The 26,425-nt window shown below is 37.4% G+C and overlaps 1 protein-coding gene across 3 annotated transcripts; it reads right to left on the bottom strand.

Annotated features, from left to right (window-relative positions):
* On the bottom strand, positions 1-26,424 carry DEPDC1B (DEP domain containing 1B). Of its 3 annotated transcripts, none has more exons than XM_039320167.1 (11): positions 26,296-26,424; positions 21,414-21,679; positions 16,110-16,242; positions 15,708-15,835; positions 13,828-13,958; positions 12,757-12,804; positions 9,802-9,942; positions 8,109-8,275; positions 7,244-7,420; positions 4,072-4,257; positions 1-988 (listed from the first exon to the last, which is right to left on the bottom strand). In XM_039320167.1, the coding sequence occupies exons 1-11, from the start codon at positions 26,341-26,343 to the stop codon at positions 830-832; spliced, it is 1,584 nt and encodes a 527-aa protein (XP_039176101.1). In that variant the 5' UTR covers positions 26,344-26,424; the 3' UTR covers positions 1-829. The 3 variants fall into 3 exon arrangements, with proteins under 3 accessions (XP_039176101.1, XP_039176111.1, XP_039176119.1); XM_039320177.1 differs by having other exon boundaries at positions 7,244-7,381; XM_039320185.1 differs by having other exon boundaries at positions 8,109-8,209.
* Position 26,425: the final 1 nt, after the last annotated feature.

Raw genomic sequence — 26,425 nt, 5'->3', positions numbered from 1 at the left:
TGGGCAAAGTGTGCTTAATAATTGTCTTGCTTAGTGGAAATGTTGGGCTCAATTGTTGTTATATGTCAAGGACTATCTTTTGGGCTCAATTGTTGTTATATGTCAAGGACTATCTTTAAGAGAGTTCCATTCTGTGAACTCAGCCCAGGTTCTGTGCCTCTCCACAACTGCTCAGGATCTCATGTAACCTCAGACCTCAACAGAAGGAATGGAAATTTATTACTTATCTTCTTTCTAGGGATGGCTCCTGGATTCACAAATTCCTCTAATGTGTGTTTTAAATATATACTGCTCAAAAAAAAATAAAGGGAACACTAATGTATAGGATCCTATACGTTTGTGTCCCCTTTATTTTTGTGAGCAGTATAGATTACTCAGCAAGCCATAGCAACATGTTTCACCCATCACAGTTGCCCAATCACTAGGATAATACTAGAATATCTCCCAAGTTTTTTATATTAGTTTACTAACAATTCAGTTTGGACGATATTAAAAATAAGGATTTTCAGAGACTTCTTGGTTTAACTGCAACTTGCACAATGAGGCTACAGGTGTAAGCAAATGAATTCTTTTGCTTTCTGTTTAGTCTTTCACGTGCTATGATACAATCATCTGAACCCGTTCATTGTTTCCCAGCCTCGACTTAAACAAATATACAAAATGGAAAAGCACCAAGGCATCTCCCCCCAAATAGTGATAATGGCTCAGGTTAGCAGTATTCTGCCTTGATTTTTCTCCTTTGTTAAACATGTTTCAGAACCTATGTGGAATTCCAGATGCTCCAAAGGATTAATTCTGACCATTACAGACATTCATCTAATTCACAGTCTCACATGCGTAAGCTTCTTGTTCTTTGAAATGGCTGGAAAGGCCTTTTAAATGCCCACATCAACAGTGGTTTCTGTTTACTTTTCTCTGGAAAAAGAACTGCTTCACTTTCAGGAGTAGGAAAGCGTTCCTTATATACATCAGGATAAGATTTCTGAAACTGAAAAGGAATAACCAGGGTTAAGGAAATTGTTTTAGTTTGTTCACTAAAATCAGACAATGTAGAATTCTGACCTCTCACTATAAGAAAGAAATATTTGACATATATTTTGTCAAACAGTATGGCATAATCTATAGTACTTAAGTTATTTATTTAAATGCACCCCGTCTGTATTATTTTTATAAATAACTCAAGGCAGTGAATATATCCAATACACTTTCCTCCTCTTATTTTCCCTGCAACAACCACCCTGCTGTTTTTGTTATTTCCACAATCCAAATATACGCTTATATATATCCATTTTGTTTTGAAACAGAAATACTGTGATTATTTCACTGCTGTAAGTTCAGTTAAAATGATTAAGCCATGATAAGACTATATTATTTAAAATAACCATATTTTAATCATTAAAACATAATAATTTTGGTAATCAAATTCATATTTATAGGTTCCTGCCTCACATTTAAGAATATGGTTGTAAGTCACCCAGAGTCACTTCTTAGTGAGATGGGCAGCATATAAACTTAATAAATAAAATAACAAATAAGATATATTTGATTATTTACAATCTTTTAGAAGCTATGAGCATCTGCAATAAGACTGCAATGTATACAAATTGTAAATATTTCTAGATTCTAGAAAAAACATTTATATTTAAATATTATGGAAAATCCTAAGAACCAACAATTTTAAAAAATTTCCCTTATTGATGCACCTGTCTTGCTGTTGATATTGTTGAAAATTAAAATAAATATTGGGCAATTTCTGATCTGGCAAGCCTGAACAGCCGTGAAGGTTTTGTGTTGTACGTTAAATGGGAGAAATGTTTTTAATGCACTTAAGGCTTTGCATTTGAGTTGCGTTTGAGGTAAATTCTTAACGGTTGTCTCCATGTGCATTGTGTACCTGTAGAAGGGAATTGTAAGATTCTATAAAGGCAGGATATCAGTTCTCTCTTGATCAGGTCAGGATTTAAGTTTATTAAATTCTCCTCTGTTGCTTTGGCAATGTTTGTGATTTATATATCATGTATCTATACCAGGGGTTCCCAACTCCTGGTCTGTGGACTGGTACCAGTCCACAGTGTGCCAGAAACTGGTAAACAGGCAAAGCCCCATCCACGGGATGCAATCCGCACACGAAACCACAGCCCCTCTGGCCTGTGGAAAAAACTCTCTCCATGGAACCAGTCCCTGGTACTCAAAAGGTTGGGGGCCGCTGATCTAGATTGTCTGTCTCCCTCAAGATTTTTGACACAACAAAAATATTTACATATGGCATAAATGTATTGCCCCAGCTGTGGAATATAGTATTTATAGTCTCAGCGCTACAGATGTTTCCAAAGGAATAGTCCTGTGAAAAAACTGATAAACTGCAGGATCAGAATTAAGATTTATTCAACATATATTTAAAAAGATGCTAGTGTGAGTTCTATTATAGTAGTAAGCAGTTACAACATCAGCAAAGCTCTGTAGCCCATCTCTGAGGAACCCACAAGCATCTCTCCTTATCAGTCACTTAAGAGTCTGTACAGAAGGCCTTTATATCTGTGGAGCCTTTCACATGACCCAGAATCCCACAGGGTTCTGAACTGTGAAAGCCTCCAAAAAGTCATTTGAAATTTCAGGAAAAAAAAAAGAATACTTAGTGCACCCAATGAGTTGCTATAACTACTTTCTGGAGCAACTAAAAAACCTACATGGGAACAGAAAAAGAAGCTATGGTTGGATGAAGGAGAACAGTTTTTGAAATTGAATTCAGAATAGATGAAGGTGATGCTAGTCAATAGCAAATCTGTGGTTTAGCCATTTTCCCCTGAGGTTGTTCTTCTACTGAAAGAGAAATTTCACTTCTGAGAATGCTTGCTGATCTTAGCTATCATTGGATTAAGGTGTGAGATGATGACAAGGAATGCATGTGCACAATTACGGTTGGTGTGCCAACTTCAACCATTTGTCAGCTGGTCAGATTTAACAGCAATTATTTATACCATGGTTATATTTATTCTCAAATGTGTCAACATATTTGCTATTAAAAAAATGTTCAGCATTTACAGCTTGCCTTTTCTCTAGAAGCTAATGGCAAAAAAGATAATGAATTATATTTGGCATCCACCATCTCTTCCTTTAGAAGAGACTGAACATATCTCTCATCCATTCTTATTGTTTGTTTGCATTGGTTTTGTCTTGAATTTTGAATCTTGAATGACTGTTCCCTGCGCTAACAACTCAAGCTGGGTGCAAAGGAAGTATACAGGTAGTCATTAATTTATGACCACAATTGAGCCCAAAATTTCTGTTGCTAAGTAAGCCATTTGCTAAGTGAGTCTTGCCCCATTTTATGACCTTTCTTGCCACAGCTGTTAAGTGAACCACTTAACCGTGTGAAGTTAAATATATAGTTGTTAAGTGAATCTGGCTTCCCCATTGATTTTGTCGGTCAGAAGGGTGCAAAAGGTGATCACGTGATCCTGCGACGCTGCTTCTGTCAAAAATATGAATCAGTTGTCAAGCGTCTGAATTTTGATCACATGACCATGAGGATACTGCAACGGTCATAAGTGTGTAAAATGATCATATGCCCCTTTTTCAGTGCTGTTGTAACTTCGAATGGTCACTAAATGAACTGTTGTAAGTCAAGGGCTACCTGTATATTGTCAGCAGGCTTGAGACCCTGGGGATGGATCAACTTCTGAGGTGGTTCTATTATTATTAACACTCCTCTATTATTTTCTTTTCTTGTTTGGTTCTGCTTTTAGTGTAATGATTTTTCATAATTATTATTGTGGATATGTTTGCCTCCTTGAGTTATTTGTAAAACATGATCTTTCCACAAATAATGGTTGGATTATTATTATTATTTTATATTGTTATATTTATTATTTTTGTTATTGTTTGTACGCTGCCCAGAGGCACTTTCCATGAAATAGGAACCATATTTGATAAATGAAAATAATAAATATAAATCAAAGAACCTAATTAATATGAATCCATTTTTCCAACTTATCTGTAAAAAGGGAATTACTTAAATGTTTCAGCAAAAATGAAGAGAGAACTGTAGAAAAATTCAGCAATTACATTTACCTGTTTCAACTTTTTCTTCTTTTCTTTGATGGACATTTCCATATTCATTGTGATTTCTTCCAACAAATTTGCCAGTGGCCCTTGATGACAATTTGTTTTTTGGTGTTCAAACTCATCAGTGCTGATTTGATGACCAAATGATGGCACAGGCAAAATAGCATCTGTATCCGAGTCTGGATATTTTACCTGAATTTTACACATATACACACACACACAAAGCAACAACGCAAGACGACATTTAGAATTTGTTTCTGCTTGTCTCTATGGTTAATAAACATTATGAATTGAAGGCAGGTGAAATATGCTATCATCACCTGAAACAAAATTGACCACTGAAATGATAAAGCTTTTGAATGATAAGCCTTGTTTTGAAATTCATTGTTAGAGGAGACATACTACATATGATGGAAAGAGGGGAGGGCATGTTTATATTTTAATTGTAATAGTTATCCTCATTGAGTTATAAAAAGTTTTTTTAGAAAAAGGAAGGGAGGGAAGGAGGGAGGAAGGATCACAAAATACTTGTAAAGAGAAATTTCAATCTGTCAAGGGGCCCATAAAGTAACTATTAATGATCAGATCATGTTTTCTAACTGGCTTCCTTCTGTTTGTTAATTTATAATGTACCTCCTACATACATACCTGCATAATTAATTAATTAAATGTATATACAGAGTTGCTCATCTTAAAACATCTGGATGGCTTACAACCAATAAAACAGTATAAAATCACATTAAACAATATAAAACCAACAATATCCATCATGCTATTCCCTTTTAAGGTAAATAATGTTAGGCATAGCACAATAGTAAACCAAATACATTTAAAGGCATGAGATAATAAAAATAAAAGGAAAAGTTTATATCAATGCCATTTACTATATCTTATCACACTTTTCTATTCTTGCTTCCTTCACATTCAACTCATACACTGATTTTTGTTCTTTAAACTTCTTGCCTTTCTTTTTCTTTCTTTTCTTTTCTTTTTTTTTTGCTGGATCTCATCCACTCATCCACCCAGGATTTTGTTGGTCTTTCTCATCCTCTCCATCCATTCATACCTCCTTCATGCATGTCACTTTTTCATTCTATCCATACTCATTCTTGATCCTACACATTCTTAAGTACCTGATTCTGACTGCGTTCAACTTTTATGTTTCTTTGAGCATATCCTGTTCTCACTTTCAGATAACAAGGTAGGCAGAAACAGTTTTATAAACATACAGTTTCCTTCTTTTGACACACATTCACTTTGCACAACAGACCAGGTAATATTCACTATTTTTCCAACTGCACTTCCCAGATTTTGATTACTGTCACCTCTTGTGTTTAATTAGAATTCTTCATAGGCCTATTTAGTAAGCTCATTTTTGGGGGGATGCTAATCATTTATAGCATCCATCTTAATTGCACTCTTTAACACTTCTCTATTAGCTCTATAAAAGTCTCTAAACTATGCTTCCCAGTATTCCCTCATTCCATGTAATCAGAGAGAAGCCATGGCCAGGGGACCTTTACCCAGTCTAGCTATAACTAGTGTGTCAGTCATGACTGTACCTGGATTGTGAAATGCTTATGACAACAACTTATGCCCTGATCACTGCACAATTAAACTACTGCCATGTAATTTATGTGGTTGCTTTTGAAGATAAGTCATGAACTGCAATTAATGCAAAACAGTGACCAGTTGGTTAGCAAGAAAAACCTGTTCTGGCAGAATTGCTGTTATCTTGAGGTTACCACACTATTGCTTCCAGTTACAAATGCTAATAATTACATATAAAATCCTATGTGGTGTGGGATAGGATTTATCAGGAAATGCATCCAGTTCAAATATTTAGAGAAGGCCCTTTGAAAGTTTTTCCCCTATGTGAGATGCAAGTGTAAAGGCTAGAAATCAGGGCTTTTTGGTGATAGCCTCACATTTTGGAATACACTCCATGGGAAATAGGTATGATTCTGATCTCCTGTCATTCAGAGATCAAATTATTTTATTTCAACAGTATTTGGCCAATAAAATAATTGTTAAAATAATAATAAAATAATGGGTTAATTGTTGAAATTCTATTCACTTAGCCTGAGGCTTTTTGTTTAGATCACTTACCTATTTATAAATCGTACATTTCCATTGAAATTGCTATGCATTTTCTCTGGCTCTTTTAATATTAACTGCTTCATGCCCTTTTGAGACTACATTCTTTGCAACACTCTTTTTTTTAATATACATTATATGCTATATCTTTCTTTCATTCTCTTATTAATTCTCTTATTTGTGTGTGCGCACTTTCTTAATCCCTGGCTTCCTTCACTTCATTACTGCACTTCATATTTTGTGAGTTCATATATTCCAGTAGCATAACTCCACACAACTCTTTGGTAATCTGAACATGTTTGTTTTTACTCTCTGGTTAACAGTGTTACATTCTCTTTTCTTAGATCCATTTTCCATTTCATCCACTAAGAGATTAATCCATCTTCTGATACTTTCTCATCTAAGGACTCATATGTTTTCTTCCTGAAGTTGATATAACTTTACTTTTGCTTCTTTCGCTTCCTTTTCTGCATGACCATTTTCCTTCACGACTCACCCTTTAATTCTACCCAAAAAAATGGACTGTTCCAAATTTAGAAAATTCTCATCACGATTGAATCCTTTACTAATCATCTCAAACTTTTGTTACAGTCAATTTTACTCTTAGAATTATATTCATTTCTTAGCCATGTGTATTTATGAATAAGTTACTGCTTATGTCACATACCTGAAACAAAATTGTTTCCCTTAAACAGATACTCATCAAAGTGTCACCTTTCCCTTTCTTGGATTTCAGAATGCCTTGTGTACTCACCCAAACATCTATGCCAATTAGACAATTATTCATTCATAGTCATTCAGAACATTGCATAATTTACTCAGAACTCATATTTAGCTTTTCCATTATCACCATGCACTGTAATATAACATGGAACTACTACCATACTATGATTTCCTATTTCCAAATTCACATACATCAACCTAATTTATATTAATTCATATAATGTACTATTAACTAAAGGAGGGATAATAGCAATTCTACAAGGGAAACTTTAATCTGCTTATTTACAGTAGGTGGCTTTTCAAAATGTAGTAAAAAAATTATATACAGGAGAACAAAATTCAACCATGTACAGCTCACCTGGACTCTTTGGAGATGTGCTATATATTCCTCAGCTGCAGTTTTTAAGGCTGAAGGAACATTTAAGATCTCATGATAATTGTCCATCATGAATGAAACCAATTTAGCTGCTAACAGTTCATCCAAATCCACTTCATCCTTGGAGCAAAGAATGCAGTGAGAAAAGGTTTGAACCATCTGAAACACAGAAGAGGATATCAGTGACATCCGGTCTCACAATATATATTGAATTTGTTATTTATTATCCCATAAGTGATGGAAATTGCTATTACATCTTCTACTACAGATCATGCATTGAGCCAAAGGCTATGTGACTTTCAAGATTCCTCCCAACCCAATGATTAAAGTATTTATAAACTGATCTGATATTGTTGGAGGCCTGCTACCACATTTGTCAACACCAATTTTTGTAGCCCACTGATTCAGATATACACATTCAGATGGTATCAACCTAGGGATAACCTAATAAAAAACATGAAAATTAACATATTTTCCCTTACAATGAATTCCCTTTCGAAGTTCTTTTGGTTCTCATACCCATTCAGACAGTGCTATAAATTTAAAGAAAACCAGGCATGTCACAGAGCAAGCAGTGCAAAAAAGGTTAAAGGACTGTGGTGAGAAATAGGTGGGAAGAGCTGTAACTGCCAACTTTCATCCACTTTGGCAGGAAAATTCAGCCTGGGGATTTAACTTCAAGTTATACCGGCAGAAGGCGACAAGAGAATATTGCAAACCACACCCTGCATTGCATAGATTACTGCTATTTCTAGAACAAGTCATTATTTTGTAACTAAGAAGAGTCTCCACCAGAGCAATTCCAAAATGATTTCATAGTGTATTTCTATTTCTGGCAGATACACACCATTGCTCTTGTTCCAAGTGTATCTGAAAGAGGTGGAAGATCTTTATTTGACTGGATCTTAGCCATCAATGTCATCAACAACTGTAGCTTTCGCCGATTTGCTGGTGGCAGAAGAAGACAACAAATCTGCAAGGCTTCAGTAGCTAGCTTCTTTTCCTGCAAGATTCCTGAATCAAAACATGATTTTAAAAGATGTTCTTAAGTACTTTTTTAAAAAAAACTTCAGTGTTGTGTTTCTTTGAAAATGAGAATTTTCTCATTCATATTGTTAATTCATTTTTTGGCATTCCAAATACGAGCTGTAAGTAAAAGGAAAACCATTAAAAGATTCGAGCTGAGCTGTTTTAATCACCCCCAAAAAGTATTTGAGGCATGCCTACTGATCTTTTCTTGGGAATGTTTTTGTTACGCTTACAAAGTAATATTTGTAAGTAATATAACTCTAATACAAAGTAATGTTGCGAATAAATTAAGGTGTTTTTTTAAGGAGACAGCTGGACTTTTCTTGTTTTTGTTTGAAGATAATAATAATCAGTGCTTTTTTTCTAAAAAAAAAAGGTGCCGAAACTCACACATGTCATACAACCCACCTTGCCTACCCTACAAGGTTCCATCCCAAAAAGGTGCCGGAACTCCGTTCTGGGCGTTCTATGAGAAAAAAAGCCCTGATAATAATAATAATAATAATAAAGTTGGAAGGGACCTTGGAGGTCATCTGGTCCAACCCCTTGCTCAGGCAGGAAACCCTATACCATTTCAGACAAATGGCTGTCCAGTCTCTTCTTAAAAACTTCCAGTGTTGGAGCATTCACCGCTTCTGGAGGCAGGTTGTTCCACTGGTTAATTGTTCTAACTGTCAGGACGTTTCCCCTTGTTCTAGGTTGCTTCTCTCCTTGATTAGTTTCCATCCGTTGCTTCTTGTCCTTCCTTCAGGCGTCTTGTTTCGCTTCTCATCCAAGAAGCTATTTTGGCTTTGACTGGATGGTGGGGAATGGAAGGATTTATATTCCTTGCAGATAGCTGGTCATTTGCATTCTCTTAGAGAGTCGCTGAGGCTTTTGGAGGTTTTCTGTGTCCTCAGGGTCACCTGAGTAGTGCAAATGTGTTGGAGCCTTCTTGGCTGCAGGATGTTTTCTGCCCTATGTCCCTTCATTGTTGAAGACAGGCGCAGGCGCAACAGGTGACCCTGATGACACAGAAAATCTCCAAGGGCCGTCAACAACTCCCTAAAAGAATAATCCTCACAGAGGAGCACCAGCTATTTGTAGGGATTCTGCCTACCCTAAACAATAGATACAATAAGTGTGGGGCAATATTGACATTTTATTGCCCTTACTGTCATGAAGTAATCCCTATTATGGGTTCTTACTCCGGTCTGTTCAAAGTAGGTTTGATTCTTCCTCTAATGGCACTCCAGGCAAACTTCTGAATAAACTGCCTCAAGGTTTATTTGCATTGCTGAAGTCTGCCTTTAGGAAGCTTGTCTTCCTAAAGAAGGGTTATAATGTCTGAATTGGGGATCCTAAAGATTCAAATTAATAAGGAGGAAAAACAACAACAATTATTCTCCGAATATCAAGTTCTAAAAGGAGTCACTTTCATTAAGAAAGATGCTGAAGGACAGCAGTAACATTCTGCAGCACAAACACTGTGCACTCAGCCTGCCAGATACGTGTTTCGCAACATAACTTACCTAGCACACTGACAAAGACATCAAAAAACTGGAAAGTGAGAAGAGGCTCCTTCATGTGTGCATAATAATCTGCTATGGTTCTAAAGACATCTCTTTCAAAACCTGAATAGGTGGGCTGTTTCATATCTGGACATCTGGGCCCTATAGGATGGAAAAGGGGGAAGTAGAAAGAAAAAAAAGTTTCCTGGTTAGAAGCTACATTTCTGCTACATAGGTGGCAGAAACAGTGCTAATTTATATGTGTAGTCATAATGAAAATTTTTTTATTTATTAAAAGTATAGCTGCCCAGTTCACACACAGGTGACTCTGGGTGGCTTACAAAATTTTAAAAATCCACCAGAGAATAAAAACCCATTTAATAATAACCACCCCACCTCCATGGCAGCAACAACACAATCAAATCCGCCATATGATTGGCTCTTATCCCCATTTGTGATGAAGCCACATTTTTAGAACTTTTCAGAAAAGCAACAGGTGGAGGGCAACCGTACCTCAGAGGGAATAATGTTCCACCAACAACAACACTATGCTGTCACATAGATATAGGAATGAAAATAGGAATTAAATTGATAACAAGGACTTAAGCTAGTGTCCTTCTAAAAACTTGAAGCGCAATCACAGCATGTCAAGAATGAAACTTTGGCAGCTACATACATCTTTATTTCAACTTGCCATTAGAATAAGGTGTTGCTATAGAATGGATTAGATGGAGAAACGAAACCTCTACAATTCCGCTGAAGACCATGAGAGCCTGAAACCTTTCCAAGGACACTTGCAGCAGGTATGGAGAGGAAGTAAATGGTTCCCATAACAAAGTGAAATTGTTTACATGGACTATGTGAGAGGGTGGGGATTTGGCCGGAGAAATTATTGTTTAGTTTTATGAACTAAACTCTGGGAACACCAGAGTTAATTTGCTTTGACATGACCATGCTGTGTATTCAATAAACACTAAAATTTTTGGAAACAGAATGAACCCGGAATTTTATTTGAATTCTCGAGCTGGATGTTGACATGACATGTCATGTCTATTCATAAACTTCAGTAATTTCAAGATAGTTTTAAACTTCCTAAACAATTTGGTGGTTTAAATGTTTGCAGCACAGATTTCTCTCAGCCAAACCACTTCAGAATAGACCCAGGGAATTATCTGTTTGATAACAATCCAGCATAATCCTCTTCTCCCTGCTTCTCCAGATAGATAATCCCTAGTTTAAAATGGATTATCTTTAACACAAAGAGTTACCATGATGAACAATTGAAAGAGCTTTCTAATAGTAGGGAATGACTATAACTAAGAACAATATACTCATATTGCGTTTCCCCGAAAATAAGACTTACCCCGAAAATAAGCCCTAGTTTTGGGGAAAAGTGCACACTTAAAAATCAAGCTAGGGTGGGGGGTGGAGCTTACCATTGAAGCCAGGCCTCCTATGGATTGACATTTGCCTCGCTTCACAGGCCTGACACTTGCCTCTTCATTCTGCAGCTGAGAATGGAGCTCCAGCCTGCATGTCACAGTCAGTGGCCTTTCCAGAAAGGCTTCTGCAGCCAAGAACAGAGCTATGGATTCAATCTGTGGCTCGGTTCTGACTGCGAAATGCAGGCTGGAGCTCCATTCTCAGCTGCAGAATAAAGCTACTCCTTTGGCTGCAGAACTGGGCCACCTGGGTGGGGCTGTTGGTGCTGCTGTCACGAGGTGAGTGGAAAAGACACCCATTGAAAATAAGACCTGGTGCCTCTTCTGGAGGCAAAAAAAAAAGACCAGGTCTTATTTTCAGGGAAACACGGTACTACCTGAAACCATACCACAAAGCAACTTACAAACATACCTTTTTCAGTAATTGTTTCTTCTCATATATCCACCATGTGTGATATGGCCATTTCAAAAAACTTTAAAACATTACATTCTTTATTACCAAATCCAAATTGCCTCTATGCGTGATGTTAAGTAAGACATAGAATGAAGGGATCATCTTTCCTTTGAGTACTTAAGCATACTCTAATTTGACTTATGGGATGGTAGCAATACAAATTTTAAATAGCATGCAATCCACTGACACTTTCAATCTGAAGAAACCAAGCTTAACTTAGTATTTTAGCATCATTATCTATTAAAGATATAAAAGGAAATTTCTTCTTCACCTGTATTAGCAACTTTTAGAAAGTTCAACATGATTCATCCTGCTTTCCTTAGTAACCTTAAATGTCCAAGGACACATGTAAATTTGTAAGAGGACTGGCCCTATAGTATCTGAGGGTCAAAGACAGCCAAAAGTATAGGTAGTCCTCAACTTATGACTACAGTTGAGCTCAAGATTTCTGTTGCTAAGTGAAAAATTTGTTAGGTGAGTTTTGTCCCATTTTACAACCTTTCTTGCCAGTTTTTAAATGAATCAATGAAGTTAAGACAGTAACATGGTTGTTAAGTGAATCTGGCTTCCTCATTGACTTTGCTTGTCAGAAGGGTGCAGAAGGAGATCACATGACCCCGGGACACTGTAACCTTCATAAATATGAGTCAGTTGCCAAGCATTTGATTTTGATCATGTGACCATGGGGATGCTGCAACAGTCAAAAGTGTGAAAAACGGTCATAAGTCATTTTTTTCAGTGCCATTGTAACTTCAAAAGGCCACTAAATGAACTGTTGTAAGCCGAGGACTACCTGTATTAATCCCATCATCAGACTACTCCTTAGAAAATATTCAAATTGGAAGCAATTGGGTGATAGGTGATAAGAATGAGACATGCTATGTTGCAGATTTATTTCCTCCCAACTCTGTTGAAGAAAGTATCATATTATTATTAGAAAAAAAAACTGTGATAGAAAACAGACTCATCTAATCAAAATCAGTCTATTAAAAAGGAAAATAATGAGGGAGTTCCACTTTATTGAAGTCAGTGAGAAAGCATACGTTTGAAAAGCAACATACAGAAATAAAAAATACTTACAGTTTGCTAAGCATTTCATTGCTGATAGAACCCAGTGAGGAACCTCTTCTGCATCAAAGAATGTTAAGTGGTTTAATATGTTAGCACTTATTAGACCAAAGAAATTGGGTTTTAAATTACAACTGCAGCATTTATTTATTTATTTAATGATTTTATGCTTATTCCCATAGTAGGATTAATATTTCTCCTTTTTAATTCTCAGCCATAAAGTGAATTATATGTGTCTTTATAGGCTGCTGCTCATTTATCAGCTAAGGATTACTTCATGTAGGCATTAAGGAAAATTATTTTAGTGTACAGAAAACAGTACCAGTAGTAATGTTGCAATAGAAAGCAATAACTTTAACAGAATAAGATAATAAGTATTCTGTTTCTTTGTGCAGAGATGAACTCTATATAATAAAGCGTTTTTAAAAAGCACAACCTAAATGAATACACTCAGTTTTGCTAAGGATGCTGCTTATCATTTCAACAGGGCATACTGTAGTGAAACATACTTGCAGAAAGTTAACTCATACAACACTTAATGGATTCAGTTTCAATTTATTATCTCTCACCCAGCCAATTTTTAACGATAGTTGCACTATCGTGGAAGCCATACTGTCTTCAGAAAAGGTCATAGAAAGTTATTTCTTGAGAATATCTGGTTCCAAATCTCCTGATGATCAGTCCTGGCAGGTTTATGTAGCCACTGAGGAATACTAGAGACAGATGGAACTTTGAGGACAACCCATAACAGTTTCCATTTGAAGGAAATCTACCTCAGAGATAGAAATGGAGTGACTATAAAACGTCCCTTATTTCCACATAGGTGTGCTGTGCTCAGTCCTGGAATTAGTTTGAGTTGGGGGGGGGGGGTAGTACAAGGAAAGACAGCAAACATAATTAGAATTTATCAAAGTTTCCTAGATTTCAAGGGGAATCAAATTACCATAAATTCTTTTTTTATTTCTTTAGACATATCTGACCCAGAACTTTATTGGCACTGAATGAGCAGGTTAGTGAGCAAGATATATTTGTTTCCTGAATATATTCCAACAAAACCATAACATATTAAACAGTTCCACTTACTTGATTTATCTTCTAAAATGACAGTTCCTTGTTTGTTGACACTGTACACATTCTGAATGATGTCCTTTGGATTGACAAGTTTAGTGTCTAAAATATCATTCAGAGAATCCAAACCTAAAGTTTTTTGCAAGCTATAGAAGACATAAAGTAAACCGATTTAAATTGATAGGCAGCAGTTACCTGGAAAATAATTTTCAGCTAAATAGTTCACATTGTCACTGGATTATGTACATATACATGAATGAATAGGTTATGTGCTTGTGTGCATAACAAAACCATCTTACTTACTAAAACCTCATTAGTAAACCTCATTAAAACCTCATTTGTTTTAAAACAAAAATTATTTGCATCTTTCAGATGCAAACCAAATTACATATGATAGTGCTACTTTAATATAAAATACATTAAACTATAACAAAAACGAAAAGACAGTCCAGACAATTACACCACCTTCTCTTCAGTGTTTCATACATGTAGTCCTCAACTTAGGACCATTTCTTTAACAATAGTTTGAAGGTATGCTGGCCTTAGAAAAAGTAACTTATGACCCTTGCACCATCCATGTAGCCATGTGGCTGCAATTTGAGCAGCTTTCTGCAGTCATGTGCACACGATTTGCGATCAAATAATGAGCACATCAGATTCCAATAAGCAAGGTCAATTGGGGAAGCCAGATTTGCTTAACGGCCACATGATTCATTTAGCAATTGCAGTAAAAATGTTTGTAAAATTGGGCTAGTCATGCAATGACTCGCTTAATGATTGCATTACTTAGTGTTCAAAATTCTGAAACCACTCAATTGTAGTTATATTATTCCACCTGTAACAAACCCATCCAGCTCCTGTATGATACACTTTGGAACATATGACTTACAGAACAAAACACCCCAAAAATAGGAAAATGTTTCACTCTACATTCCAAATTAGGTCTTTGCTTAATTGTTGTAACAAAACGTCTCACTAAAGGAAAGGTAGTCATTTTTCTAGCAGTGTATATTGTCGATAGACTAGAAGCATTCTTTATTAAAGCATCTACATGAAACTGCTGGGTGACATCATCCAACACCACGGGATGAATTATCATCAATATGTTGATGACACAGCTTTACATCTCCATCTCCGGTGATCCAAGTGATGCTGTGTCTGCCCTCAACTGAGACCTGGTAAGGCAGAATGGCTGTAGATACATAGAGCCTTGAGATCTGGGGGTTTATCATATTTAGTTCTGGATGGGAGGCAGTGTAACACCATTGTTACGCAAACTGCATTGGCTGCAGAACTGCTTCTGGATCCGATCCAAGATGTTGGTCACTTATCTTTAAAGCCCTTTATGGTAGGGGTTCAGGATATGCGAAGAGCCTTCTTTCTTCAATGCCCCACTCTGCTGGAAGAAAGGGCATACTCTGGACCTCATTAGCCAAGGAATTGTAGCTGGTAGGGTCCAGAAGAGCCTTTTCTGCCATGCCTCTCTGCCATTTGGAACATCTTGACAAACTGGTAGCAGGTGATATCTACTATCTCTCTTCTGACCTTCAGGAAAAGCCTTAAAAGTCAGATTCTCAGGAGGGATAGAGTATATTCCAAAGGAATAAGAGACAGATTGATGTCAAGCTCCAAAACCAAGAAAGACATGCAGAATTTCTTCTAAGCAGTTTCCCTTATTGTTCGTCACCTACAGACAGAAATATTGCCAAACTAAAGCAAACTATTTGCCTCATTATAGTTATACTCTGAGAACTTCTAGGGAAGAGCTGTCTTGACCCTGTCAATCAAACTATCTAAAATTTACTCTTTTATTCTTCTGGAATGCACTCCTTCCCTCCTGGACTACATTCCACCACATTTATTTTGTAAAAGAACAACTCAGGTAACAGGCTTACTATGATAAAGTCCTGGATTTCCATATATCTTCTACATTTGTCTCTGTTAATTGTCGACGATGGATGAGTTTGCATGTTGGTACTTCTCCAATTGCAATGCTGTGACGTTTGAACCACATTTCAGAATTCTGTAGCAATGTGAGGAGAAAAACTCTAATTATTGTTAATCTATAATTTTGTCCTTTCGTGGCAATGTTGTTTCCCCAGCAACATATTTAACCAACTCTATGGAAAGAGTCACAACTAAGTACAATTCAAATTTAATGAAACAAGTTCCATAAATCCACCAATTTTAATTTTTCTTAATGTCTTTGAAGGCAGAAAAGATGATAATCTTGACATAATATCATGTGTTTGAATTTCTCAACGCATTATACATTAATGTATGGGAAGGTATCTTACCAATGTGATAGGTTTCACTGGGACGTGGTCTTGGAAAGTAATTTTTTCAACGTCCCAGTTTGGAAATTTCACTATTTCTTTTCGGTAAGGAGATCGTTTAGGGTACGGTTTTAATGGTGAGAAAGGAGGAAACCTAAAATTTAAAAACAATCTATTAAAATCTTCATAAGAACATTATCATTCTGCTCTGAGAATCTAGCCTCATTGATGCTACTAGATAACCTTTCTTTAAGCTGAAAGAACTTTGGAGACAAAATAACACAACTACAAACTAAAAACCGAGCTTTCAAAATTTCTACAAAACTAAAGATACACAAACAATGATATCAATTTGTAACATTATCATGCTAAAAATCCGTTTTGCTTTGAGAGGGGAAATCAAAACAAAGTTTTATCCAAACTTAATATCTTTATAAATAGATAAACTTGTGACTGTAAAATATTATAGTATTTTCACCTTCACTTTTTTCAATATTTTTCCTTTACTTTTATTCAAAGGAAGTTATCATTTGGGAACAACTAAACCCAGGATTCATGTGCTGTTTTACTAACAATTTTATATTTTGCTTCTATTTTAGGCCCATTTTTAAATGTTTCCTGGTAGGACAGATACATTTTGTATCTCAATTCTCACAAATTCTATTGACAATGTTATTTTCAAAGTGTACAATTCTGTTTTAAAGCCTGTGCTATTAGGAAACAAATGATGAAATCTGACAATGTTATCTATTTTGTTTTATTTTACATTATTTCATGCAAGCTGTTTATTGCATTATAAAACTGTACAAATATTTCAGTTTATTCACTATTACAAATCATTGGATGATGTATTTTCTTGCCACAAGTGGGTGGAGTTTTTTTTTATCATAGGCAATAATAAATTAAGTGTCTATCACAGGAACATAAGAATAATGTTGGATTAGATCAAGTAATTTAATAAATCATCCTCTTCCAATGTTCAAGCAGATGCTCCTGGATCTCCAAAGTATATATGCATAACATTAATCAAGTGGGTTGCCTTTGATGCTAGAATGTTCTCAGGGTTAGTAGCCATCAGTTCATTATTTTTTATGAATTTCTAAATCCTGTCAAGGTATCTGTCAGAGGAAATAATATCAGGATTATTTAGGATCATGTATGAGTCCTGACAATCTAATCATGAACCTGAAATTATTCCATAAATGTTCCATTATGATCAAGAATATGTTATCCCCAATCATTTTTTTGTGAAGTTTTAGTTGCAACTGCGTTTTTACCATCACACAGAAGAATTTCAGCCAATAAAATCATGATAACGCTCAAAATATGAACGGGGAAACGGTGATCTGGTGTTGATTTGGCTTCATACCTGTCTAAAAGATATTCCAGCATATTGTAATGTCTTTTGCAATGGCTGGACACACTACAGTTCAGATCAGTGTTTCTCAAACTTAGCAATCTGGAAATTGCGGGCTAGGGAATTCTGGTAGTTGAAGTCCACACATTTTAAAATTGCTAAATTTGAGAAACACTGGCTTAGATGGAAATGTTATACAATGCTTTACTTCCTACACATGTTCCCCAACGATAACAATCGGTTAATTCCACCCTCCTAGCCTTTCCAAATTAACTTAGTCAGGTAAACAAGTCTTTGAGGCTCAGTCCCCATAGTAGTTAAAAGTTTTTGAAGTGACATACAATCCTTGGCTCCCTACAAATGCTCTTGCGTTTGTTGGGAATTAGATGTTGCCTCAGCCCCTTAGCTCCTTTCATAAAACCAGCTGCAAAACAAATTTGCTGCTGAGCTCCAGGCTGTTTTTCAAGCTCTGTTTTTAAGCAATATTATTATTAAACATCCAACCCAAACTCCAGGCAAGGATCAAGCCAAGATGGGCTGTTTACCATGGCTTGTGGTTATAAAAATTGAATGTCTGTGGTTGTTGCACTTGTCTGAATGTCACCTCCTGCTTTTTTGCCTCCTGTTCTCCTATTCACCCATATCCCTCAGGGTTGGCTTTCCCTTTTAAGCCTGAGGGTATGGAGGGTATGGTGTTGCTAGGCAGTAGTTATTAGAAAGCTGAACTAACACCATTTTAGAAGGGAAAGGCAACCCACTATTTAGTGAAGCAAGAGTGTCACATGGACAGATAAGGGATGAATGAGAAGGAACCATTACAACACTAGCAATAGGGATAAGGCACTAGAAAGTAGGAAATTGAGCTAAACTATATTAGGAAAGTTAGAATCTGAGAACTTTAAAAGCAGACACGCATAAATTCGTCATTTGTACTTGACTATAAAAGGGTGTTGCGTCCCTGGCACGGACCCAGCTTGTTTTAGTGCTCTTGCTTTGTGTGCAGAATAAACTTATGAACTCTGAACTATGATATCTGGTGTCTGACTTGAGCAAGGAACAAACCATAGAGAATAAATCCTTCCATCAGGGTGCTGACCTGGTTATCTATAGACATGAGATGCTCTTGAAAAAGTTAGGTGTGGCTAAACTAGTCAGCTAGAATGGCCAATTGAGTAGCTGGAACACTGGCATGTACGCCAAGGGACTATGTGGGCCAGTTTGCCTCTCAGTAGATGGTGAGGGGAAATTGAGCACTTCCCCTATCAATTTCCAGCACTGTAAAACATTTGTCTTGGGGGAGGATGAGTTAAGCCTAGCCTTTACAAAAGGGGGAAGCATTTCTACCCATCTGCAGCACTTCATTCCCAAGTACAGAGGGCACTTTCAACCTCATCCTCTCTCTTCCTCGGTTACACTGGTTGGTCTCAACTTGCTCAGGATATTGAACTCTTTTCAGCAACTGCCTCCAAGTTTCAAAGTCTGCCTTAATAGCCAGCAGTTCCTTGTTCCAGATATCATGGAATTGTTCTGACGGATTTAACTTTCTTCTGTTTTTAGCTTTCTTGTAGCATGTAGCAAAATAGTTCACACTGCAATGTCAAAAATGTCACTTTTATCTACAAATGGCTGAATATAATCAGTTATGTTGAAGAATAGAGTGAGTGGAGAAATCCTTTTCTTATTTGTTTGAAACTTTACTGAATATGATATTCTATCTGAATGGAGTACCTTTCCAGCACAGGTTGGCTGAAGAAGCTGAGTTTTGCAAAGTTTGGAATGAAGATGTATTACTAGTTTGTGAAAGCCATTAGCTTCTGCATAGGTCTGACCCACTTTGAGAGTTGTCAGTCTAGGGTATTTTTTAATTTGGCTGGGTCTTTCTGGACCCTTTTTTTTTTGTAGAGATGCAATGTCCATGGTATTAATAGCATTGACTTCAAAGTTGCATTTTTCAGGAGTGGCATACAGATTATGTTATCTGAGGCACTGCAAGGTATCTTTTACAGGGCATTTGTGATGCTGAAGGGAGCATGAATAAATCAGGTGTCATCTAAATAGATTATGACAAATTGGTTTGTGAAATCCTAAAAAATGTCATTCATCAAGTGATAGAATATTGTGGCAGCGTTGCACAAACCAAATGAGATCAAAATGTATTCAAAACACCCATATCAGATGGGAAGGGCAGCTTTTCATTAGTTGCCTTCCCAGTTTCATGCCAAGTTGTATGTGACTCCCTCTAAGGCTGAGTTTTGTAAAACTTCATGCCTTCCACATATGCCCCAGAAGTTCTGAGATAAAGGCAAAAAGTACTGATTTTGGATTATGACCTGGTTGAAGACCAAGCAATCATTGTGGAACCTCAGTTCTCTAGGCATTTTCTTGACAATAGAATACTGTAAAAGCAGCTATAGATGGAGAGATAAATTAACTGTCTCGAGGGGTTTTTTTTTGTAATGAAATGTTGCAGAGTTGCAAAAGTTCAGTTTCTGAAAGGAAGTAAATCTATATTGGAATCTGGGCTCCAGGGACCATGTCAGCAGGCCATTCATAGGGACAATATGGTTGTAGTGATGTTGTTCACTGAAGGCATAGCTGACGTCACATATTTGTCTGGAAGATTGTTTTACTCTAATTTATTTTTGCTGAGAAATGCTCCTTAAAGATGGATGAATTGAAATATATTAATTCCTTTTGACAGATGATTTGAAAGTCATGCATTTCTCAGAATCATTGGAAAATTAAGGGCAGGGGCCAGGTAGAGTTATAGTTCCTCTACATATCCTTCTAACCCCATTTCCACTAGGCCCATGCCACTTCAAATAGCAGGGATCTCTCATCCATTGTTTCTAGAGATACAGATGGCTGTCTGGCATGTCACAAATTCTGTAGGCCTCCAAAGATATCAAGTCCATGAAATTAATGGTCTGGATCTTTATAGGCAAGGTCAAGTGCCTATAAAGCCCAACAAGGTTTTGTAATTGTGAGTTGCAACTAGGTAAGTGGCTATAGTTCCCCAATCGAGGAGTTCCTCTTAGATTGAATGCAGCCCATTTCTGAGCATGCTGGAGTTTGGTGTCTTCACTGGACATATCCTGTATATCTGTATTTTGTAATTTTCATCCAGAGATAAATGAGATCTAATTCTGCCCATTAGCATGGACATCAATATCCAGGCACCAGTGGATCAACTATAGGGAAGAACATTCTACTCTGGCCATCTCCTCCTTATTGCTTAGGCAATCGTAGCAGCAATAGTCAATGATTTCACAGCAGCCATTTGGAAACAAGTGGTGTGGAGAAAACACCAGCTCCAGGCAGCGATAGGAACACAAACAAAGATAGTTAGCGTTCTGCAGTAACAGCTCACCCCCGCAAGGGCAACTCCCCACAATGTCTATAACTTGCACAAGTAACAATAATCAAAGTTCGGATGGCTGCTAGTCTCCAAAGCAGTAATGACCAGCCTTTCCTTCTCTTCTGTCATCGCTCGCAGTCTCAGGTCTCGTCGGTGTCAAAACCCTGCCCCCTTTCCTTTATTGTTAAAATCTGAATTTAGCAACCCCAGCAACTTTCTCTCTCCTCACTCTCTTGCCTCCACTCGGGATTTCCACCCTGCGAAGGAAAGCAGTAAAATTCCACTTTCCCACTCTCTTTCACTATCTCTCACTATCTCCTTCCCTCTCCTTCCCAGAAAGGGATCAGCTAAAACTTCAAATCCCTCTTCAACTTCACCTGGTCTCTCTCCGACAACAGCAACAGCAACCACCGCCACCCCCTCTCTTTTCTTAGTGATGGAATTCCAGGTTGCAATTACAGTTGTTAAATGGTGATTACAGATATTGCCGCAGGAATGATGTCATTTCTTCATTTCCGGTAGCTAAGGATTCAACACTTGCTTGAAATACAGTCATTTAAAAATGAACACACACACATTTTCTGCCCCAAGAATCCATTCAGTTATTTACCTATATAATTTACCATTATCCTCAAAATCATCCTTGCCCCATCTTCCTTTGATATCTTCAATAACGTGATTCTTCAGGAACTTTTTGAGAAGCTGAGCTGTTTGAGCACGAGTTACTTCTGGGCTAAAGTTTTGGTTGCATCTTAGCAGTTTGTGCAACCACTCCACAGCCTCGGAAGCTGTGAAGCAACAGTCGTAGCTTTTGAAGTGAAAACGATGTTTCCGTAAAGGCATTCCATTTCGAAAGAGTTCAACAGTTTCATTCCACTGAAAAGAAAATAGGAAAGCTTTATCTAAGCACAAGTTAGTACTTGTTGGGCAGCACCTGAGAAGGAACAAAAGACTGCATGAAGAAGCCTAACTTGTACCTTCTAACTTAAGCTTTTAGGCTTTTTCCATATTAGCCAAGATCTTCCCAGTTTTTATATACAGTATTATTTCTTATAAGCAAGTCTAAGAAATGACTGGTCATTTCTTAGGTTGTTTTTCAAGACCTTCTCCAATATAAGCACACTTCCTTTAACATCTATTTGTTCTAAAATCATGCTTGACTACATTCAGGTTTTAAATTACTTGAGCAGAAATCTGTCTTGATTCGTGTCTATAAATAGGTGCACAAAACTGTGGTATGGTGATTGTGCATTTAAATTAATCATGCTTAATATTGGCCATTTTACACTGTTTTATTTATCTTAAAAAGTTGCATTCTGTTTCATTGCTCACAAGAGATTAAAAAAAATATGGAGAAAAATTGATTCCCTTCACCACCTGTCTTTGTTCATATATCACAGGCAAGACTTAAAGCTGATTTCTTTTTACAGAGGAAGGAGAATAACGCTCCCTATAATTCAGAGGATGCAACACATTTTTTATTGAAGTTTTCAGAATGCCGAGCCACTGCCCAAAGCTATTAGGACTGATAAGTGGAAAACCAAATAACCACATTTGTATTTTGTAATATTTTGTAATGTTTGTACTTGTCTTAATTTTGTGTGCTACCCAAAGTCAGTTGTTGCAAATGAATGTTATTCCATACACTTTATATGGAAATCATCATATAAATAACATTTATGCCAATTATGAAGTTGCATTTTTTTCTAGAATCATCATTCCTGCCAGTCTTTGTAGCTCTGGTGGCCCTACTGTACTTATCTTCATCAAGTGTGCATCTATGTGTATTTATTCATATTAGGGGCAGGAAGTAAAGATTCAAATCAAGAGTAATGTTGATCATAAAAATCTCACTATAGAAAACTAGGAATTTTTTTTCTCAAACTGTTCAAGGACCTATACAAATTCATAAACTGGGTCCACATATTGCATTAAAATACAATGTTTTAATCATGGGTTAATAAATAAAGCCCAGTGGCTAGAACTGCATAACACATCCAAAAACCATACCACTCCAGCAAACAATGATTCACTGCCCTGGTTAGGTTTAATATTGCACAAGGCCACTGTTTCAGTACATGGAATCACCATTTGCTAGATGCAAAATATTAAGTGTTAATTTAAAAAACATGTTAGTAAAAAAGACTGTCTTAATTTGTGAAATATATTTCTAATATTTTTTTTAAAAAATTAATGTAATACAGTTGAAAACATATTCTCATATCTACCATATTAAATGACACATCCCATTCAAAGCTTTAACACCACACTTTACTGCACAGTAAACCAGTGATCTATTTATGAACCTATGGATGCTATGTACATAAAGAAAATACAACTCACCAATGAAGGAGAATATTTGTAGCTTGGGGTTGAAATGAGGGGTCCTTGGTGCTCTTTGAGCTTGCTTGTTTTCTTGCATACATTTCATGACCCTAACTAGATAACATCTAGTGTGGGTATCCATTTTGTTGGAATGTGTTGTATAGATGCTCCGTTTCCTTTTTCTGCTGTTCTGGGTTGCTGCCGTGTGCCTGAGCTCACTTAAATAAAGTCCTTACGCAGCTTCTCTTGTGGGAGGTTGGGTTGTTGCTTTGATAGTGGACCACCGGGTTAGTATGGGTGGTTTCCCTGTAGACTTGCGTTTCTACTTTGTCATTGTGTGTTGATCAGGATGTCCAAGAAGGGTAGCGAGTTCTTGTTTTCTTCTTTTCTAGTAAACTGGATTCCTTTAAAAATGTTATTGATAGGTCTGTAGGTGTTCTCTAATTGATCCTTTTTTATTATGGTGAAGGTGTCATCTACATATCTGATCCATATTTTCGGTTGTATTGGTCCTTTTTTATTATGGTTGTATTGGTCCTTTTTTATTATGGTGAAGGTGTCATCTACATATCTGATCCATATTTTCGGTTGTATTTGTGGAAGTACTATGGCTTCTAGATGTTGCATGACAATCTCTACTATAAGTCCTGAAAGTGGTGATCCCATACGCGTCCCTTTAATTTGTTGGTAAATTTGGCCACCAAATTGGAAGTATGTACTGTGTTTCTCTGAAAGTAAGGCCTACCCTGAAAATAAGCCCTAGCTTGATTTTGGGGGTGGACCTAATATAAGCCCTACCCCAAAAACAAACCCTAGTTTGGGGGCAAGGCATAATTAAAAATCAAGCTAGGGCGGGGATGGGGGTATGGAGTGCCCCACACACCCCACACCCACTTACCTTGCAGCCAGTCCTCTCCTCACCGACCCAGCTCTTCTTCTGAGGCATCTTCTGCAGCCAGGCCTGCGTTTCTCAATCACAGGCCTTTCCGGAAGGCCTCTGCAGCCAAGAATATAGCTATAGATTCAATCCATAGCTCAGTTCTGCAAGACCTTTGCAGCCGAGGACCGAGCTATGGATTGAATCCATACCTCAGTTCTTGGCTGCATAGGCCTTCTGGAAAGGTCTGACTGCAAAATGCAGGCTGGAATGCAGCTGCAGAATGAAGCTGCTCCTTCGGCCGTAGAAGTGGTCCTGCTGGGCGGGACTATCAGTGCAGGAGGTAAGATATCCCCAAAAATAAGATCTGGTGCCTCTTTTGGAGGAAAAAAAAAATACCAGGTCTTACTTTCGGGGAAATACGGGTAGTTAAGCAGAGGTTTATGAGTTCCATAATCCTGGGTGTTTTGATCTTTGTGTATTCAATTAAGTCGGGTGTACTGTGAAGCAATGCAGTCATGGGTTCTTTGGCTAATTCTGGATCTATAGATGTGAGCAGGGCTGTGACATCAAATGAGACCATGATTTCATTCTCATCCATAGTCACATCCCTGATTGTTTAAAGACACTGTAGTGGAGAGTTAATGGAATGTTGACTTTCTCTTGTGAGATGCCTAAGCTTTTTTGTTAGTTCTTTTGCAATTTTGTATGTAGGGATCCCTGGTAGAGATACGACTGGACAGAGGGGTATGCCAGGTTTTTCTATTTTGAGGTGTCTGTAGAAGCATGGGAGGACAGGTCCTCTGCTTCTCATCTGCCACTGTTCTTCTTTGGTAATTTGGCTTTTCTTAGTGAGGTCACTGAAGGTTCTCTTGATCTGGTTGCCTAGCTTTTGTATTCTATTCGTTTTCACAGGGATGTATGTTTCTTTGTCCTCTACTATTTCTTTCGCTTTTTGTTGTTATTGTGCTCTGTCCATAATCACTGTGGTTCGGCCTTTGCTTGCAGGTAGAATGAAGTTCTGGTCCTTTTTTAGGTTTCTGAGGGCTGCTCTATCTTCTGCTATAAGTTGATTCTGTTCCTGTCGTCTTCTCATCTGTGGAATGATGTTTTGTCTAATGTTTTCTTGCAACTGTGTGGAGAGTTTGGTGGTTTTAAGCACTAGCACTGATGATGTTACTAGTTAGGGTAATGAAACGTCTCCAAGAAAATAAGCAAGCTCAGAGAGCACCAAGGACCCCTCAAAATATAACTCAGTTTTGATTATGGTAAGACATAAAACAAAGATGAGCAGCTCTTAGGTAGACTTCCGTTTTGCCTGCAAAAGATCTGATTGAATCTCTGAAATGTTCAGGACTAATGTTTCTGTCTGAAACTACAGATACATATCATTCAAGAGATTATAATTTGAATGCTACCCTGACTGGGTGAGATATGGCAGATTTTGTCTTGCAGTTAAAGTAGCAGTCATGCAGGCTCTGGCTGCAGCTCAGAAAGAACTGTACTGTATACATATATGCATTAATAGGATATCCCAATATGTATTAAAATACCCAAATGCACCAGCATGAACTTGTAGCTTTCTTGCATCAGTATCCAGGTGCCTTTTTCCAGGAAGTTTTCCTTTTTGATTATCTGTCCCTCTCTAGGCTATCATCCCATGATTTTTCTGGTAGTCTCCCATCCCAAACTAAGCAGTTCAACTAGGTTTAGTGTTTTCAAGTTACATGCTGCCAGCTAAGTTGTATATGCATTAGTACACTCGAAGTTGAAGAACAGCTGAATCAGGCACATTCAGTGGCAATGAATGCAGCAGGCAATCCCAGCATCCACAGCTGAAATGTTAATTTATAAAAAAGCCCCGTTTCCATCAGAGACCGTACAGAAGTGGAAACGTTCCTAAGACAGCATATTCAAAATACCAGCTTTCTTCAGTGCAGCACCTGCCCAGATGTGCTGGACTAATTCCAAAATTGGTCGCAAATTACGAGAATTGAATTTCATTACACGTAGGAATGTGCTTTTTGGCAATTTAAGATCATTCGCCCTGCAGAGAATTGTTAGCCTGAATTCAATTACCAACAATTCTATCTATAGTACATTAAATTTTCAACCTCTACGCAAGCAGGATTTTATTGAAGATTTAGGAATTCTATACCCAAAATCTATCAAGGGATAGAGGTACCAGGTCACATGCAGAATGCATTCCCTGCTGAACTCCAGGGTCAAAAAAAGGCAGGTGCTGACAGAAAACCTTCGGTAAACAAACAACAACCCGTGCTTTACTCACTAGTCGAGTTGCTCGGTAGGGCCCGGGGCCCACGAGTCGAGGCTCCATCGGTCGCCCCGAAAATACAAAACTCCGCGGTCCGTCTCCACGGCGACCGATGGACACAGCATAGAATTTTCGAAGGTAAGTT

The sequence above is a fragment of the Crotalus tigris genome, unplaced genomic scaffold (genome assembly GCF_016545835.1).
Source record: "Crotalus tigris isolate CLP2741 ecotype Arizona unplaced genomic scaffold, ASM1654583v1 scf7180000017604.1628558, whole genome shotgun sequence".
Lineage (NCBI taxonomy): Eukaryota > Metazoa > Chordata > Lepidosauria > Squamata > Viperidae > Crotalus > Crotalus tigris.
This window is presented reverse-complemented; position numbering and strand designations above follow the sequence as displayed.